The 20,286-nt window shown below is 38.3% G+C and overlaps 1 protein-coding gene across 3 annotated transcripts; it reads right to left on the bottom strand.

Annotated features, from left to right (window-relative positions):
* Window positions 1-477: 477 nt before the first annotated feature.
* On the bottom strand, window positions 478-19,377 carry LOC116114240. Of its 3 annotated transcripts, none has more exons than XR_004125523.1 (4): window positions 19,002-19,223; window positions 18,825-18,916; window positions 18,418-18,746; window positions 478-533 (listed from the first exon to the last, which is right to left on the bottom strand). XR_004125523.1 is itself a non-coding variant. In XM_031400398.1 (4 exons), the coding sequence occupies exons 2-4, from the start codon at window positions 19,180-19,182 to the stop codon at window positions 18,633-18,635; spliced, it is 387 nt and encodes a 128-aa protein (XP_031256258.1). In that variant the 5' UTR covers window positions 19,183-19,203; window positions 19,290-19,377; the 3' UTR covers window positions 18,351-18,632. The 3 variants fall into 3 exon arrangements, 2 of the variants coding, with proteins under 2 accessions (XP_031256258.1, XP_031256259.1); XM_031400398.1 differs by lacking the exon at window positions 478-533 and adding an exon at window positions 19,290-19,377 and having other exon boundaries at window positions 18,351-18,746; window positions 19,002-19,203; XM_031400399.1 differs by lacking the exon at window positions 478-533 and having other exon boundaries at window positions 18,351-18,746; window positions 18,833-18,916.
* Window positions 19,378-20,286: the final 909 nt, after the last annotated feature.

Below are 20,286 nucleotides of genomic sequence, written 5' to 3'. Positions count from 1 at the left end.
ATCAGCTATTCTTGCAGCAGAGTAGGAGTGTTAAAGGCAAGGCAACAGAGACGGGCGTGGGCATGGGCGAGGGTGTGGCATCAGAAGGAAAATGTGATGAGGGAAACATTGACAGTAAGATGGAGGGTTTGGCAGTTCCTATAGCTTCTGGTTCCCAATCCCAAACCCAGCCAATTGTCAGGATCAGGAAATTGAAAACTAGAGGATGGGAAAAAGAAAGCCTCAGAAAAAGAAAAGGGGAAACATTAGTAACCAAATCTCAGAATTCCTATTTCTGAAATTGATTACCATCTACTACATGTTGTAGTGTCAATTGAAATGGCTAAGTTTGTGGAGTCTTCTGGTTGTAAGAACAAATATTTCATGTTTTTAATATCTCATGATAATGCTAGCCTTAGTTTCATTTACTATTTGAATTAAGGGCTGATTGATCTCTGATTCAAGAATAATTTTCAAAACTCAAAACAACAAATCAATTACCACCTTCTTCTTGATTAGTCCTCCACAAAGGGGTCCTCAAACAAGTGAATACCCTCCACTCAAATTTCTTGGGTGAAAGTTCTCTATGCTCTTTAGCCTCGGCTTCTATCAACAAGCAACTATATATCATTCCCTTACAAATGTAAGGCCTGAAATTACTAGGATCCTCTTTCTCCGTTCTTCATAACTCTTCAAGGTCTCCTCTACATTCTTTTGCAAGAACTGAATTGTGCCATTATCAAACCTTACACCTCTAGCTTTTTTCACTTTTGTTGCCCCTCCTCTACGTTCTTTAGCAGATGATATTGAGTTCTTGAACTGCAGTACATATACCAACTCTGCTGTTACCTGCAATAATGTAAACTTAATTCTGCACACACTAAAACAACAATAACAAATGAATTAACAGAAGAAATAGCCATACCTCTTTACTAGCACAAATGTCCCTAGCTTTCTCCAGTAAGCCAATGCCAGCTTCCTATGATTCTTTGAGTAGAGTTCACAAAATCCAAATCTGTCACATACACAGCACAAAATCACTCATCTAATTATAAGAACAAACAGTCATCTAAAACAGGTGATTAAGTAGGAAGACTTAACTGGCTGCAGTAGGGCGTACATGCGAGCAGAACCAAGAGATGCCGCGAAGGCGTAGTTATAATTGGGTGGCTGCTGCGCCATGAAGATAATAAACGACCTTGTTGATCGAATCCTTGAGATTGTCAAGAACCCACATGAGTGCATAGTGACTGTGCTCACTCTCATCAATCGCCAACATCACCTTTTATCACTTCCTCCTCCTGCTAAAAGCACCTCAGCCATCTTTTCTTTAAAGGGTTTCTCAGATAGAGGTAAGAAATACAGACAAATTATGCAAAGTGCGGCTGCAGGTGGGCGCGCTGAGGCTTGCGCGCAGGGCAGCGTGAGTGCGCGCTGTATGGGCCTTTTCCTCGAGCACTCTGGCGTGCGACCGAGAGGAGGAGAGCTGCAATGGCTCGGGGATGATGGAAACCCGAAGAACACCCACAGTCAGTTCAAAAAACACAACACAACACTCCAAGCAACAAACAATACAAAACTACAAAAATAAGCCTCGAAAAAGCTCTAATTCACGGCCGACGATCGGACGGAAACTATAAATTAGAGTATTAGGGTGACATTGCTAGTACTAAAATCAGTTGGGTTCAAATTTGTTTTGAAAACATTATCACCTATACAATTGATAAAATCTTGTTAAAGTATCACTTATTTTGTTCATCTTGACGAGATTGTCTAAAACATGTCAATAGTTTCATTCCTTCATGTAAAAAAACCTTGATTTAAATGAAAATTGTTAATTTAGTAAAATATAATAGATAAATAAATGAACAATTATCTTAAACAATTTTTAACTTTTAATATTTTCATTGTTGGAATATGAACATGTCAAAATCGAGTTAATATGTCAAATTAACTTTTGGTCTCTCTAATTACTTTAAAAAGTGCTCCCAATGAAAAAGCAAAGTTAAATGTCCTTGTTTTCTTCAATGCCTTTGCATTTCTTCCTACTGAAGTAAGCCGTGCTTTTAACTTGTTTCCTTCAATGCCTTTGCATTTCTTCCTACTGAAGTAGCTAGTTGCTTGTCTTCATTAAGGGAACTTCAAATTAACAGTGGAATTTCAGAAGAAGAATTAATGAATATGATGATGGAAGGTGAAGGTTTACAGCAGGAAGAAGAGAGGAGTTCCAAATTATGACTATGGTTTCACTCAAACTCTCTTTTCTTGGTCCTTGATGACATTCTTAATCAAAATCTTTTCAGTCATAAGGTTTGCTTTCTTTTTTTCTTCTTCATTTTCTAAAACCAGTCTTATTTTATTTACCTGTAGATTCATGGGTAAGCCAGTAAAATTTTGTCATTTTTATTTATTTATGCTTAATATACGTACCTTTGTTTAATGAAAATGGCAAATGGGTATCTAGCTATGTTTAATGTTTATATTTGTTGGTATTTAATTGTTATGCTCAGCTTCGGGGTTTCCCTTCTAATTATCTGTAACGTTCGGTGTCTGTGAAAATGGGAGTAGTGTTTGTGACACTTGTAATTAACGGGTGTATATAATATTAATAACGTTATCAGTTGCTAGCATTGTTAAATCCCTTGCCTGTTTGCCTAGATTTTTTGTGTAAAGAGACACCTGAACATGCTATCAATTTTAGATGGGGCTTCTCTTACCTTCAAGTGTTTTCATTTTACTGACTGAAAATAATTTATTTGATATTCTTTACTAAATTGAGTAATGTTTATTTTTTTCAGTGAAAAAAATTCCTCAATCATTTGAGTCAGTTGAACAATATTTTGGGTCATTTGTTTATCCTTTGTTGGAAGACCACGAGCACACTGTTTTCAGGGATGGAGACTATTTCAAGAGCACCTTATGCTGAAGTGGTCGGTTTGTTGAGTCCAAGCCACATGGAGCAGAGATATATGACGTTAAGGTTGATTACTGGAGGAACAGATTCAGTAACATTGGTAAAGAGCCTTATAAAACTTTGTCGTGGGATATTTTGATTTTGGCGGATGCGAAACCTGAAACTATTCCGATTGGAAAGGGTGGGTAGAACGGGTCTTTTCTATCAGTCATGAAAACCGTAGACCTAGAGGATGTAAATGAGAATGAGAATACTGATAGCATTTCTACCTATTTTAAAGTCAAGGCCTCAAGAAGCATCCAAGTCGATGATGGGGAGAAATCATTATTTGTAATTTTCTTGGTAAATATACTCCTAACATAAGAATATGGAAATCATTGCATATGCCTCGAATTTGAAGATTATCAATGAAATTCTATGCACTAATTCTGTGGTAAGTTTCCTGAAGATGATTTACTTCTTTCTTGCTGACATAAATTGTGGTGTTTTTGATTGAAACCTGCATGTTGAATGACAGGAGGAAACTTGCCAAGTCTGTTAGCAGAATGGGGGCATCTGGAATGAGAAATTTGGTCTCAGATCGATAGAATGATTCTCAACTGAAGGCGGTTCTTCCTGTCTTGAAGCGTGCATTGTGATCACAGATCGTCTGTGCAACTGATATGGGGTCCCCTGGGACAGGCAAAACTAAATGGTTAGTATCTTCTCTTTACACTGTTAAGAATGAAATGCAGAATCTTACTTGTGCCCCACAAATGTTGCAATTAAGAAGTGGCCTCCGTGTCTAAAGCTGCTGAAAGAAACTGTTAAAACAACACTATGGGACAGGCACTCTGTTTTTTCCTGTTGGAGATATTCTCTTGTTTGGGAGTAGGAGAGACTCAAAGTTGGTGAAGAAATGCAAGAAATATATTTGGATTATCGTGCTAAAAGGCTTTCAAAGTGTTTGGGGTGCAAACTGGCTGGAGGTATTACTTTGCTTCCATGATTGATTTACTTGAAGATTGTGTTTTCTCAGTATCACATTTCTTGGAAAATGAATTGATAAAGAAGAGAAAACAGTAATGAAGATGAGTTTGAAGAGGAGTTCAAGTCATTTCTTGAATACGTGAGAAAAAGATTTCACTATACTGTCACCCGTCTTAGGAACGTATAGTTATCCTCTGTACTCTATACCCAAAAGTTTCATTTTGGAAAATAATTTCAAAACATGGTAGCTCTGATCACTTTACTTGATTTCTTTGGAACTTTATGTTTCAAGACGTGTAGCTTCTGAGGAACTAGAAGAGCTCTTTCACATTCAGTAGCTGAAGATTTTCTTCGTCATCTGGGCATAAACACTTGTTGCACAAGAGAGGGTGAATGTCACACTGTTTTAAGAATTCTTCTGGATTCCTTAAGCGAACTTGAGCTCCCAAGTTATATGAACATAGAATCATTAAAAGATTTCTGTTTAAACAGCTTCAGTAATATTCTGCACTGCTTCTAGTTCATTTAAGCTGCATTCAGTGGCCATGAACCACTGAACATTCTGGTCATTGATGACGGCACAACTAAAAGAAGTGGAGTCGACAATACCGCTGCAACTCCTGGGCTTAAAGCATACTATTCTCATTGGGGATGAGTGCCAATTGCCAGCAATGGTTGCAAGCAATGTATGTTGATGTTGTTCAAAATTCTACCGATTCTATGTATTTGGCATTTGCTTCTCTTTTAGTTTTCCTAATTTGTTCGTCTTTGTTTTCAGGTTTCGATGAAGCTGTTTCGGGAGAAGCTTATTCGAGAGGTTGAGCTCATTGGGTCACTCTAGACACCTGCTCAATATGCAATATCGAATGCACCCCTCTATTAGCTACTTCCCAAATTCATATTTCTATAACAACCAGATTTTGATTCCGCGGATGTTAAAAGAAAAAGCTACGAAAAAGTCTTTTTGCCAGATCACCAATGTTTGGTCCTATTCTTTCATCAACATATTTGATGGGAGAGACGAGTTCATCAGCTCTGGCTGGAGAAATATGGTTGAGGTAGCAGTTGTGATGAAAATATTGCAGAACCTGTACAAGGTATGTGTTCTCACATTTATATTACCATCTAAACTTAATTGATTTTCTTTGTCATCTCACAGCTTATCAATGGCATGTGATTCATTTAATTTCCAATATTTCCTTTTGAGAAACACAATACTGGTTTCATATTGTCTACATTTATGAACTATGATTGTGTTGTTCAGCAACTGTTCCCTGTAATTAATTAATTGCCTAATTTTATTCATGATGGGAAGTATCTTATATAACTTATAGTAATGAAATTTATTGATAAAGGGTAGAACCATCTAATTCTGCAAATGGAATCAAAAAGTGCTGATTTCCTGTCATGGCTAATGTGGTAAATACTGTCCATGCTTTTCAACTGATTACCTAATTTCTCATGCATGTACTAATTTGTATTATGTCTTGCTTGTAAAAATATGATTGAAGAAAAAGAGTTTTAACAACTTAATAATGAATCATAATATAATGAATGAAGTGTTTCAAATTGATCAAATGCCAAAACTATTGCGATTGAATCTCCTTTATATCCATGGTAATTCATAATATGCAGATTGGAAGGGCTCAAAACAGAGCTAGCATTGGCATAGTCTCACCTTACAGTGCTCAAGTGGGAGCAATTCAAGAAAAACTGAGGCAAGTATGAGAACAGTGACGGCTTTACTGTAAAAGTGAAGTCAATTGATGGGTTTCAAGGAGGAGAGGAGGACGTTATTATAATTTCCACTGTGAGAAGTAACAGGAGTGGATCCATTGGATTCTTGTCCAAGCCACAGAGAATCAACGTCGCGCTTACAAGGGCTAGGTATATATGTAAATGTTGTTCATTGTGTTTGGTTCATTTTACTAACTATGGTGAATAACTACTGTCCCCTGCTCTAGGCACGGTTTTGGATTTTGGGGAATGAAAGAACCTTAACTCATGGTGAATTTGTTTGGAAATCTTAATCCACGATGCTAAGAACCGGCGTTGTTCTTTAATGCTGATGAAGATAAGGATATGGCCAAAGCTATATTAGAGGCCAAAAAAGGCTTGAGATTGGATAAATTGCTGGATGCTGGTAGTATACTTTTCAGAAACCAATTTGAAGGTATATATTTCCATAGCTTTCTTGCTTTGCCAAGCACTTTTCCTACCATGGTTAGTGCTATTTGTGAGTGATCATTTTCTAACTTATATCTCAGGTTTTTTTTAGTGATAACTTCTGAAATCCTTAAAAAAATGACGTCAACCGGAAAAGAATCAGTTATTAACCTTCTACTGAAACTTTCAAGTGGCTGGCGACCTAAAGGAGGGAACATAGATTCTATTTGTGAATGCCTTCGCACATTATTAAGCAATTCAAAGTTGAAGGTCTCTATCAATTTGCACAATTGACATAGTAAAGGAATCAAATTACAGCAAGTTCTAAAGTCTGGGATATATTGCCTTTGGAGGATGTTCAAAATTGGTAAAACGTTTGGATGATATATTTGTTAGGTACACTGATGATTACATCAATCGTTCAAAGAGAAAAAATTGAAGGGTATGTCTACTCTTTTCAATTCTGTTGAAGAAATAATTTTTTCCTCTTATATTGACTGGCAAAACTTTCTTGTTTTGTTTATTATTTTGTTTCCGACTAGGAATTTGGAAGTTCCCAAGACTTGGCAGCCTCTTTAGAAATTGTTCGTTTCAAGAATCTTGCTGATAGTAAAAGTGGAAGTGACTTAAGGGAGTTGCTTCAGACAGTATGAGTTGTTGAATTCGAAGTGATTGATAGTTTGTTGTTGATGAAATTCTACTCTTTATCATCAGGTGTAGTACCACCTACTTTCCGACCGTGATGGAAGAGAATTGGATCTTCCATTTGAAGTAACAGACGAACAGTTGGAGATGATTCTTTTTCCCAGAAGCACCTTCATACTTGGTCGGTCAGTACAGGAAAACTACTGTGTTGACCATGAAATTATTTCAGAAGCAAAACTACATCACATGGCAACCTAAAGGATTCTATGGAGTTGATTATCATGCATCTGCATACTACCCACAAATGAGCCCGAGAAGGGCCTTGGAGAGGAGAAACTGGATATCTTGCGCCAACTTTTTGTGACAGTCAGTCCTAAACTGTGTTTTGCTGTAAAGCAACACTTTCCACTTGAAAAGGTTTGTGGGTTTTCCATAAGAATAGCTCTTGCAGTCTGCTTTCTTTATTTCATTTAAGGTTTGTGGCTATGATAGTACTGTAATGCGTGCAGCTCCGCCCTGGTGAGAAGTTTCTTCGAGAAGGCAGTTTCCTTGACATGGTATATGAGATGCAGCGCAGTTCAAAGATATCCCAAATTCTTGTAGACATTCCGCCTAAATCATACCTCTTGTTTTAACATTTCATAGTTCTTGATGATGCTGGATGGAACAATGGGCAATTCATATTTGAGAGATTCCGAGACAATATGAAACATTCTGGTGCCCAAAGTCAGAGTTTAAGATCAGATTCCTTATACACAATTATGAGGACAAGGAAGTTGTTATGACAGGTTTAGTTCATTTTACTGGCCACGTTTAATGGAGAACTAACAAAGAAGTTTGATTCTTCAGGGTCTCACTGAGATTATATCTCACATAAAGGAGCCTGCGATCCATGGAGTTTGGTGACGGTAAACTGAGTCGAGAATTATGTCCAATTATCAGAGGGTAGAGTTTCCATTTTGAGCAGGCAACAAAGAGAGATTATATGAGATATTTCAAAACTATGAGAGAATGAAGATGAAAAATGGTGATTTTGATTGGCTGATTTAGTAATTGATCTTCATCATCGACTTAAAAAGAAACACGTCAGAGATCAAATTCATTTTGTTTATGTCGATGAGGTGCAGATCTTACAATGAGCCAAATTGCTCTTTCAAATATATCTGCAAAAATGTGGAAGAGGGTTTTGCTTTTTCTGGGTATACAGCACAAACATTGCCAGGGGAATTGACTTCAAATTTGAAGACATACGACATCTGTTCTACAAGATTTGTACTGGAATCAAGAAGCAATGAATTGATGGCAGAGAACAGAAAGGGCAACTCTCAAAAATTTTTAATTTGAGCCAGAACTTCCGTCCCATGCAGGTGTATTGAAGTTAGCTCAGAGCATCATTGATCTTCTTTACCGTTTCTTTCATCCCTATGTCATGTTTTAAACCCTGAGACTACTATGATTATGGAATCTCCAATTTTGCTTGAATCTGGGAACAACGAAATGCAATCATAAAAATTTTTGGAAAGAGTGGAAATGTTGGCGGCAATGTAGTTGGTTTTGGAGCGGAGCAGGTGATATTAGTACGAGATGATTGGCTCGGAAGGTTGTTTCTGACTATGTTGGGAATCACTCTTGTTTTGACCGTAGTAGAGAGCAAGGCCTTGAATTTCAGGTGATTCTTTTTTATTGAAAGTCTTTGTCATTATTGGAGTAATAAACAAAGAGTTTGCTTTTAATATACCTCTCATGCTATCCCTTAAGTACTCTTACAATAAATTTTGATCTTATTACTGAAATGGTCATTTGTGATCTAGTTAAAACTTGAAAGTTTCAGACTATTTCCTTTAATTGTCATTTAATTTCATCTTCGCGTGGACAGTGTAAGAAGTCATATGCAGGTATAATATAAGATTTCAACTCCTGGCAACTATTCCTAGTTAAACATAAGATTGAACTTCTATCTAGAATCAAATCCCCTCTCAAATTTTATGAGGATGGGATTTGGTTGCTAAAACCCCCTAATTGATTGTCTGGAAAGATTTCAATTGATTTATCCAAGTCCTTATTCTATTCTTCAGTACTTCTATGAGTCTTAAATTTTTTCATTATGACTTGTATTATTTCTTTCGTAGGATGTACTGTTATACATTTTTTTGGTTCACACACATCTTAAGAATCATGGAGAGTATTTATGAATATATGAGGAACAAAATTTGCTTGACTCCACGTCACCTAGGTCTTCCCGAGCTTCAATGAAGCTAAACATAACATCTGTGTGTCGAACTGAAGCAACTGTATGTCGCCATCATCTTACAAGGCAAGGTTATGGATCTGGAGGATAGGAGGAAGTCTCCAAACCTATTTTGACTATTGAAGAAGAAGTCTCTTGTTGAAGTCAAACAGCTGGATTCTCATTTGCCCATGCAATGCAAGTTGCGAGTACTCCAAGAGTGGAAATCGCAGGGCATCAAGGTCTTTTTTTTTTTTTCCCACTGTTATTGTCATCGTTGTTGTCTACTGTTAGTGCCATGCTTTAAATTGCGAAACCTTTTTATTTGACCTGACATATTCTGGAATACTTTTGCTATGCACTACTGCTATTTTCATCTTCATCTCTCCTTCTGTACCCTTTTCCTACTGAGCCATTTCACATTCAATTTAGACTGCGTCATATACGCTGCTTCGAAAATCTCAGTCATGAGCCATTTGACATTCATTTTGTTTGTGGTAGGAGTGCGTACAAGTTAGGAAGCCACTTTACTTTTCTTGGTGATACTAAATATCTCTTTTCTCTTTTGCAATTATTTGTTCTTCCAGCTGTTTCATGAGCGTAACTATGAAAGGCACTAAATGCTCGAAAGAAGACTAGTTTTACTGGGAAGAAAGGTGTAAAGCTACTGCCCTTAAAGCCGATGCTGACCGCATCCGCAGTTTGAACCCTGAAGAGGCTAATTAAACTAAGGCAAGCTGCTAAAAATTGAAGCCATACACAAGGCCAATTCTGCTGCCAAATGTTTTTATGAGCTGGGAGAGTATGAAAGCAGGTATGAATTGGATATTGATTATTTTGATGGAAATAACTTGCTGTCTTATGTGCTGCAGTGTTATGATATACTTTTTTACTAATATTGTTACTGTGAAAATTTAGATATCATCTCAGAGTTTTTCCTATCTAGGTTTGTTGCTGATATGTTTTTGACTACAGGAATTTGATATGTTAAACATACTTTTGTTTTGAATAGACCATAGATTTCTTAGACGTTCTCCAGATGCAGTTGTTGTTTTATAAGAAAGTTTTGGTTGCAATCTACTGTAAAATTGTTGCAGTCTTATCAAGGTTTAGTGTGAATGAGTTTAGAAGCTTTTCTTGTCGCTAGTTCCATTCCTGCACCAAAAGTGACTGGAGACCTATTTTCAGTTTTTCAGAGTGTGACCTGTTGCAATAAGATTCTCCATACTATTTTTTTTTTCTCCAGGAACTTCTTGCCCTTGTTAGTAGTCAATGGCGAAAAGTGCGGCTTTCAGGTTACTAAATTTGATGTTAAGACTTCAATTTCTTGTTCCTGCAGGTAGGATTTATTTGGAAAAATGTAGGCCCAAGCTGGAAAGGGCGGGGAATGTTTTCGCTTGCAGGATGCTATGGAGCTGCAGTAGAGGTGTATGCCCGGGCAATTTTTTTCTAGATTGTTTGACTGTTTGCTTTGAAGGAAAGCTTTTCGATGTTGGATTGCAGTACATCCATTATGGAAAAACATGCCAGTACAGATGTTGGTACTGTCCAAGAAGTGAAAAAATGAACAAAATTGTACAAGACTTTCTGAGAGGTGCGCTTTTCATCATCATGAGCTCAAAGATAGCAAATCCATGATGAAATTTGTGAAAGCTTTTCTTCATGATTTGAAACATAACTTTTTGAAGTCGTTGAATTGCTTTGATGAACTTCTATGTTGAAGAAGAGTCGGGAAACTTCGTGGTGCTTCAAATATTGCAAAAATAAGGAGATATTCTCCGTGCAGCTGATTTGCTACAGAAAGCTGGAATTTCAAAGAAGCATCTGCACTTATACTTCATTACGTGTTTTCCAATTCCCTATGGTCACCTGGGAGCAAAGGTTGGCCTTTGAAGCAGTTTAGAGAAAAGCAGGAGCTTTTGGGAAAAGCCAAGTCACTGGCGGAGAATGACTCGAACCAATTTTCTGAATTGTTCGAATGAAGCTGACATTTTATCGAATGAGCAGTGCAACCTATTCATGCTGAGTCATCAATTGAATGCTTCAAAGAGACATCAGATATCAGAGGTGAAATATTATCTATTCGAAAGATTTTAGATTTCCATCTTCATTTAAGTACCTCTGACTATGGTTGGGAAGACGAATTAGTTTCTGATCTCGTAGCATATTCAGAAGACACAATTCATAGAAACCAGGTTTCTGTTGAGACCCTTGTCTACTTTTGGAATTACTGGAAGAATATGATTGTGAAGATACTTGAGTACTTGAGCATCTACAAACACGAGATGTTAGCAACTGCAGACGTACGGTGACTTCTGCTTGAACTACCTTAGTGTATGGAGCATATAGCAATCTTGGTACCAAGTATCTTTTGCTGAACCCAATGCAGAGTGGATTAGTGAGGTGGAGAAAAGATGTGCTCAAACGAGCGAGAAGTTGGTTTCAATTGATGTCAGCAAGCTTGTCTCTGCTGCTCGGAATTTGGAGTTCAGAGTTCTTTTTGTTGGTATGATGGTGTTGGAAAATCTAGATGCCTTTCATAAGCAGTCATTGGAGAATTCATCGTCTGTGTTCTGCAAAGTTAGAAATTCTACTTACATCTATGAAGTTTCAAAATCTCTTTTGAATCCAAATTTCTGCGTCACCAGCATTATGATACTAAGGCACTACAAAATTTTTTGAACTATCAACGAAGCAATTCTTTGACTTCTATTTCCTCTAGACTGGCAAGAATCACTGAAGGGGAACTTGATTTCTTTGAGAGGAACTGAGACTTAGGAATATAATTAAAGAAGTTATTTTTCAAAATATTGGCTTGAGAAGTCAGTTATCTTATGGGCAGATTGGAAGTGTGGTAGTTATGATTCTCGGGTCTGGTAAGCTGAATAATGAGGTATTGGAGAATGTTGCAAAAAGCTTTATGAAAATACACCATGGAAGGAATTTGTGGAGAGCCTCTCTGGGAATATGGGATCATGCAATAACATTGAACTTGTTCAGAATTCTTTGGAGCTTTGAAAGATATTTATGATGCCAACTGGAGGATAGGAATATTACACCTTCTAATTTTCTGTATCTTATTGAGCGGTTTTTGATTATGTGGTCTAGCATCCAGGGCCACGTATATCTTAACCTCACAGTCTCTGTTGGGATTGGCTTATCTACCAGCAGGGAGACACCAACCCAGCTTCAACCTTGCAGATTGATGTGCAACAATCCTTGAGACATGTACTTCACTTTTTGTCCACATTGTTTCGCAGTTCCTTTACCATGAGCAGGACACAATGGAATGAATCAGAAACTTTCATACAAGTTGAAACTTATCATTCATTTGTTGTTTTGAGATTGGTTTAATAGTGTTTGCTTCATTTGAATTTTGGGAACTATGAAAATTTGCTCTTGGCTGCTCGGCAGGAACAATATTTCAACAAACTGCCTTGGGAATTTGTGATTCCCTTCGCAGAAAATGGTGGCGGCCTAATTCTCTGAATGTTAATGTGATTGCCGAAGCATTTAAAAGGATCAGGAATCCGCTTGTAATTGTGGTTTAGGGGAAATTGTTCAAGATTTAGGTGTCAAGATGCAGTTTTTGTTGACATGAAAGCCAGAAATGTAAGGAGATATTAGGTTATTTGTTTCCGAAGTCTGAAGCTTCTCAAGGCCATTCTGGAGCTAAACTGGAAGATGCTTATTTGCACTACATTATCTCTTCGTCAGACTGTCGTGGCCAAGGGTTTGTCGATTCTTCCGTCTTCAAATTTGCTATCCTTCCAATAAGATTCAATCACCCGGACCATAAATGAGGATAAAGTGCTCATGGACCCTGGAGTTTCTTGGAAACACTTGAAGCGTTAGATTTGATAGGAAATGCAGAAGATCAAAGAGCATTTTTTTGAATGCCCCAAGAGTTAAGTAGTGCCATTCTTTTTTCACATCAGTTGAATGATGAGCGTTGGATTTATTATTTGTGATTTTACAGTTGGTGTAGACAAATGTATTCGCCTTTTAACTACTGCAATGAATGTGGACTTCTCAAACCATCTGAAAGCCAAATGGTGAAGGAGTCAGCTGCTCAAGGAATTGGAAGAACAACTTTATGCTGGATTAGATGGAAGGTCAGTTTAAATATGGTGCTTAGTCTTTACAATATCATCCAAATTTTGGCACTTGTTTGCCAATTGTGGTTATGACTCGAAGTTGTTGCATGACAATTTGCATTTGTATTTATTTGGTGGTTAGATTATTGTAGAGCCATTTAAACACTTAATATTTTTTTGAAAATAATTAATTTCAGTGGTCAGCAAGTGGAGAACAACGTTCAACAATTAGAGAAGTTTGCAAGAGGTTGCAGTCAACAAGGCAAACAGTGGACTCACTTGAATCAGCTATTCTTGCAGCAGAGCAGGATGTTAAAGGGAAGGCAATGTAGACGGGCGCGGGCTGGGTACCAAGTATCTTTTTTGAACCCAGATGCAGAGTGGATTAGAGAGGTGGACAAAAGATGTGCTCAATGAGCGAGAAGTTGGTTTCAATTGATGTTAGCAAGCTTGTCTCCGCTGCTCGGAGTTATTGGAGTTCAGTTACTTTTTGGTGGTATGAAGGTGTTGGAAAATCTAGATACCTTTTGTCAGCAGTCATTGAGAATTCATCGTCTGTGTTTTGCAAAGTCATAAATTCTACTTACATCTATGAGTTTCAAAATCTCTTTTGAGTTCCAAATTTCTGCATCACAGTATTATGTACTAAGCACTACAAATTTTGTTGACTATCATCGAGGCAATTCTTTGACTTCATATTTCCCCTAGACTGGCGAGAATCACTTAAAGGAACTTGATTTCTGTGAGAGGACTGGGATTTGTAGGAATATAATTAAAGAATTTTTTTTCAAAATATTAGCTTGAGAAGTCAGTTATCTTTTGTAGATGGAAGTGTGGTAGTTATTGTTTTGAATATTTGCATTTTTCAATTCTATTTTTCATCTTCTCAACAGTACAGCCTAACATATATATACACACACACTACAATTACATATATACCCTTGACTACATATATGCATAGTTTCCACACTCCCCTCAAGCTGAGCATATATATTTATCATGCCTAGCTTGTTACAAATATAGGTTACCCTTTTATCAATTAGAGACTTTATAAAGATGTCAGCAACCTAAACAACCAAAAGAATGATGCCAGAACTAGACTGCTTATAAAAGACATAATGATTATAAGCACTCTTATGTAAACTAGACTGAGTCACCACTTCGCTGAACCTCCCAAACCAAGCCTGTGGAGATTGTTTTAAGCCATATAAAGATTTCCTTAGTTTGCACACCTTTCCTGACTCCCCTAAGCAACAACCCCGGAGGTTGCTCCATGCAAACCTCTTCAAGAATATCACCTTGTAAAAAGGCATTTTTTACGTCAAGTTGGTGACGAGAGCCAACTATATGAAGCTGCATGTGAGATAAATAGCCGGATGAGGTCATTTTACCCATTAGGGAAAATTTCTTAGAGTAATCAATGCCATATGTCTGGTAGAACCCTTAGCAACCAACCCAACTTTCACCGAGCCATAGACCCATTAGCCTTCACTGTGAAAACCTATTTGCACCCAATGTCCTTTTTATTTTTGGTAAATCCATTAGAACACTGCATCTTATGTTCTAGAGCCAACATCTCTTCTTCCATTGCCCTTTGCCACCATCGAGTAATTGCTCAGATCGAGCTGGGAACAGACTCAGAATCTAAAGGGCAATAAAGACTTGGAAATGAAGACAAAGAGTGATAGTAACAAAATGAGGAGATAGGAGAGGTACAGAGCACTTTCCTTTACGAAGAGCAATGGTAGATCTAGGCCAAAAGCAAGAGGAATCGAATTTGAGGCGAGGTAGACGATGAGAGCAGTGGATCAGATGCTGATGTAGGTGCCTCATGGTACTAGTGACCTGCGAGAGTTAACTGGGTGATAGGGAACGAATGGTAGAGGACTATGACGGGTAAGTTTTTGAACAAGAAACCAGGGGGGCTTTAGAGAAGTAGATGAATAGAGGACCAACATATGGAGTGGTTTCAAAAAGGAAACATCAGTTGAGACAAGGTACTTACCTAGGACAAGAGAAAAGCAACGATAACCCTCGATATTGGATAACCCAAGAATAGCGCTTGAGATCTAGGTTCTAATTTGGAGACATGGGTTCTAACATCTTGAACAACGCACTTGCACCCAAACACTTTAGAGGAAGGAAGAATAAAGGCTGAGATGAAAAGGATAGTGGGGGATTTGACCACCCAAAATAGAGGAAGCATGTGATGATCAAGTGCACATACAGTAGAGACAACATTTGCCCAAACTCTGTAGAGCTTTCATGTGAAGAAGAGAGTACGAGCAACTCTAATAATGAAGTTTTTCGTTTAGCAACCCCTTTTTGCTGAGGTGTATATACACTGATGATTGATGAATAATACCTCTAGTAGACAAAAAACAGGAGAAAGGTGCAGAAAAGTATTCTTGGCATTATCACTTTTGAAAATTTTAATAGATAAAGTAAATTGATTTTGTATTTCAGCATAAAGGTACAAAATATGGAGATAATTCAGAACGATTTTTCATAAAGTATAACCAAGTCATACGTGAAAAATCATCCACAAAGTAACAAAGTATCGAAACCAAACTTAGACATAATGGCAATGACCCAAACATCAGAATGTATAACACACAAAAGGTTGGACTCTTTTTGTTTATCCTAGGGCTATAGGACCACACGATGGTGTTTCCAAACTGACACGCCCCACTCAAGGTGTGACGTTGACCTTACACTAGGACACAACTTTTTCAAAATGGGGAGGGAGGGTGACCAGGCGACCATGTAATATGGATAGAGATAATCATTGGTACACCAACAGGTTGAGAAATTGGAGTTGAGACATCATTGACATATACAGGCCACTTGATACACGACAACTACCAATATCTGCCTCATCCCAAAATCCTAATATATAATGAGTAGGAAAAAATAAAACACCAAGTGAACATATTAGTATTTGACCTAACAAATAATAGGTTAAGGGAAAATGATCAAGGCACAAAAGAGAGGAGAAGATATAGATTTGGTGAGATTAGCGTACCCCATCCAATAATAGGTGCATAGACTCGTTAGTTAAGGTAATAGAAGACAAGTCGGAGGAAGGTGTAATGAGGAGAGATACTGTATCTGGCCCGTCATATGGTGAGTAGCACAGAATCAATGACCTAGTTACTACTAAACTAGACAAACAGGCTGTGATTACCTAACTGTTAATGTAGTGGTAGTCGATGGGATGGTGACTGGGAGCTAGAATTTTGAGTGAGGCGAGCATATTTAGCTATGATAGTACCTGTGATGGGTGGGTAAGAACCATCTTGAGTTGCAACATGAGCAAAATTTGAGTGCCTTGCACATTCGAGGCTTGCCATGGACGTCCAACATTCTTTTTACGTCACTCTTAACACCACAATGAAAGCAAGTACGAGGGCCATTACCCCTATTGCTCCCGATTCACGACTTGCCCTTTTGTTGCCTTTGCCATCACTAGGTTTCATGCTAACTAGGGCCGCATGATCTACATTAGGATCCTTAAGGGTTTCTTTCCTTAGAAACTCCTTGATCTTCCCCTTACTAACTCTAAGAAGTCAGCAAAGACAATCCGGGTATATCTTGACCACACAGTCATCTTTTGTGGATTGGCTTATCTACCAGGAGGGGAACACCAACCCAGCTTCAAGCATACAGATTGATGTGCAACAATCCTTGAGACATGTACTTGACTTTGTTGTCCACATTGTTTCGCAGTTCCTTTACCATGAGGACACAATGGAATGGATCAGAAACTCTCATACAAGTGTGGAACATTATCATTCATTTGTTGTTTTGAGATTGGTTGTAATAGTGTGTTTGCTTCATTTGAATTTTGGGAACTATGAAAATTTGCTCTTTGGCTTGCTCGGCAGGAACAATATTTACAACAAACTGCCTCGGGAATTTTGTGATTCCCTTCGCAGAAGATGGTGGTGGTCTAATTCTCTGAGTGTTAATGTGATTGCCGAAGCATTTAAAATGATCAGGAATCCACTTGTAATTGTGAGTTTGGGGGGAAATTGTTCAAGATTTAGGTGTCAAGATGCAGTTTTTGTTGACATGAAAGCCAGCAGATGTAAGGAGATACTAGGTATTATGTTTCCGAAGTCTGAAGCTTCTCAAGGCCATTCTGGAGCTAAACTGGAAGCTACTAATTTGCAAAGATTATCTCTTCGTCAGACTGTCGTGGCCAAGGATTGAGTTCAATTCTTCTGTCTTCAAATTCTGCTATCCTTCCAAATAAGGATTCAATCACCCGGACCATAAATGAGAATAAACTGCTCATGGACCCTGGAGTTTTCTCGGAAACACTTGAAGCATTAGATTTGATAGGAAATGCAGAAGATCAAAAGAGCATTTTGTTAAATGCCCCAAGAGTTAAGATAGTGCCATTGCTTTTTTCACATCAGTTGAATGCAGGGTGAAGTATGTAATAAGATGAGCGTTGGATTTATTATTTTGTGATTTTCCAGTTGAATGTAGACAAATGTACTCGTCTTTTAACTGCTGCAATGGAATGTGGAAACGTTCAGAAGAACCCTTTGAAAAGCCAGATGGATGAAGCAGTCAGCATGCTTAAAGAATTGAAGCAACTTTATGCTGGATTAGATGAAAGGTCAGTTTAAATATGGTGCTTTAGTTTTTACAATATCATCCTAAATTTGTCATCTGTTTTCCAATTGCTGGTTATGACTCGAAGTTGTTGCATGGTAATTTGCATTTGCATTTACTTGGTGGTTAGATTAATGTAGTGCCATTTAAACACTTAATAATTTTTTAGAAAATAATTAATTTCAGTGGTCAGCAAGTGGAGAACAACGTTTCAACAATTAGAGAAATTTGCAAGAGGTTGCAGTCAACAAGGCAAACAGTGGAGCCTCACTTGAATCAGCTATTCTTGTAGCAGAGTAGGAGTGTTAAAGGCAAGGCAACAGAGACGGGCGTGGGCTCTGGTGAGGGTATGGCATCAGAAGGAAAATGTGATGAGGGAAACATTGACAGTAAGATGGAGGGTTTGGCAGTTCCTATAGCTTCTGGTTCCCAATCCCAAACCCAAGCCAATTGTCAGGATCAGGAAATTGAAAACTAGGGGATGGGAAAAAGAACGCCTAAGAAAAAGAAAGGGGAAACATTAGTAACCAAATCTCAGAATTCCTATTTCTGAAATTGATTACCATCTACTACATGTTGTAGTGTCAAATTGAAATGGCTAGGTTTGTGAGTCTTTGGTTGTAAGAACAAATAATTTCATGTTTTTAATATATCATGATAATGCTAGCCTTAGTTTTACATTTACTATTTGAACTAAGGGCTGATTTGATCTCTGATTCAAGAGTAATTTTCAAAAACTCAAAACAACAAATCAATTACCATCTTCTTGATTAGTCCTCAAATAAGTGAATAACCCTCCACCTCAAATTTCTTGGGTGAAAGTTATCTATTGCTCTTTAGCCTCTGACATTTCCATCAAGCAAACTATATATCATTCCCTTACAAGAGTAAGGCCTGAAATCACTAGGATCCTCTTTCTCCAATTCTTCATAACTCTTCAAGGCCTCCTCTACATTCTTTTGCATGAACTGAATTTGCGCCATTATCAACCTCACATCTCTAGCTTCTTTCACTTTGTTTGCGCCTCCTCTACGTTCTTTAGCAGATTGATATTGAGTTTTTGAACTGCAGTACATATAGCAGCTTTAGTATCCCCTACCTCTGTGACCAACTCTGCTGTTACCTGCAAATTAATGTAAACTTAATTTTGCACACACTAAAACAACAATAACAAATGAATTAACAGAAGAAATAGCCATACCCCTTTACTGGCACAAATGTCCCTAGCTTTCTCCAAGTAAGCCAATGCAAGCTTCCTATGATTCTCTTGAGTAGAGTTCACAAAATCCAAATCTGTCACATGCACAGCACAAAATCACTCATCTAATTATAAGAACAAACAGTGATCTAAACAGGTGATTAAGTAGGAAGACTTAACTGGCCGCAGTAGGGCAGTACATGCGAGCAGAACCAAGAGATGAAGCGAATGTGTAGTTATAATTGGTTGGCTGCTGCGCCATGAAGATAATAAACTGACCCTTGTTGATAGAATCCTTCAGATTGTCAAGAACCCACATGAGTGCATAGTGACTGTACTCACTCTCATCAATCGCCAACATCACCTTTATCACTTCCTCCTCCTGCTAAAAGCACCTCAACCATCATTTCTTTAAAGGGTTTCTCAGATAGAGCTAAGAAATACAGACAAATTATAGCAAAATCTAGCGGGCGTCCCCTCTCTAAAACTCCCACCACCCCAAGCCAAGCTGTGATTGCCCGCCTGTGGGAGGGTGGCTACTGCAAGTGGGCACACTGAGGCGTGCGCGCAGTATGGGTCTTTTCCTCGAGCACCTGGCGTGCGACCGAGAGGAGGAGAGCTGGGAATGGTTGGGGGATGATGGAAACCCAGAAGAACACCCACAGTCAGTTCAAAAAACACAACACAACACTCAATAGCAACAACCAACACAAAACTACAAAAAAATCAGCCTCGAAAAAGCTCCAAAACGAGTAAACCGCAAAAACCCAGCGGCGAGAGGGCAGCCTTTCACGGCCGACGATTGGAGGGAAACTAGTTAACAGGGTTTGAGGGGTTTTAGAGAGGAGGCATCGGCGGTTAAGAGGGTAGTGTTAGACTTGATTTTCGTCCCCGGAATCGCCGGAAATCGGCAAGAAGCGCGCGATTCCACAGCGAGCGGCGCCGACGGTTTGGCGGTGTAGAGGGTTGATATGATAGGGGTTTTGATGAAAGAAGTTAGGAGATATGTTTGGTGGTGTCGATGCATTCCAACAACGTTGGAATCAGGTCAATTCGGCCTGAAAACGGCAATCGCGAGGTGGAAGAGGAAGGTTGAAGAAGAGGTTGGGATTGAAATAAATTTGAACTTAACATGGTTATTTTTCTAATTTTACTAATTTGGGGTTAAAAATAATTATTAATTTATTTGTCAAGGGCTAATAGGATCCTCCGCACCTTAACAATTGTTAACCCATCGGTTTAATGTCGTTTACTCTATTAGTTATAATATGGCATTAAATTATAACCCATCGGTTTAATGTCGTTTACTCTATTAGTTATAATTAGAGGTGGAACATTTGGGCTGGGTTAGGTCGGTCAAGCCTAACCCGGCCTGTAAAAATGCGGGTTAAACCCGACAGTAACCTCCGAGCAAGTTGGGTTGCACAATGGCAACCCGCAACCCGACAGGTTGCTGTTTTGTCTC

This window comes from Pistacia vera, unplaced genomic scaffold (assembly GCF_008641045.1).
Source record: "Pistacia vera cultivar Batoury unplaced genomic scaffold, PisVer_v2 Contig704, whole genome shotgun sequence".
In the NCBI taxonomy this organism is placed as follows: Eukaryota; Viridiplantae; Streptophyta; class Magnoliopsida; order Sapindales; family Anacardiaceae; genus Pistacia; species Pistacia vera.
This window is presented reverse-complemented; position numbering and strand designations above follow the sequence as displayed.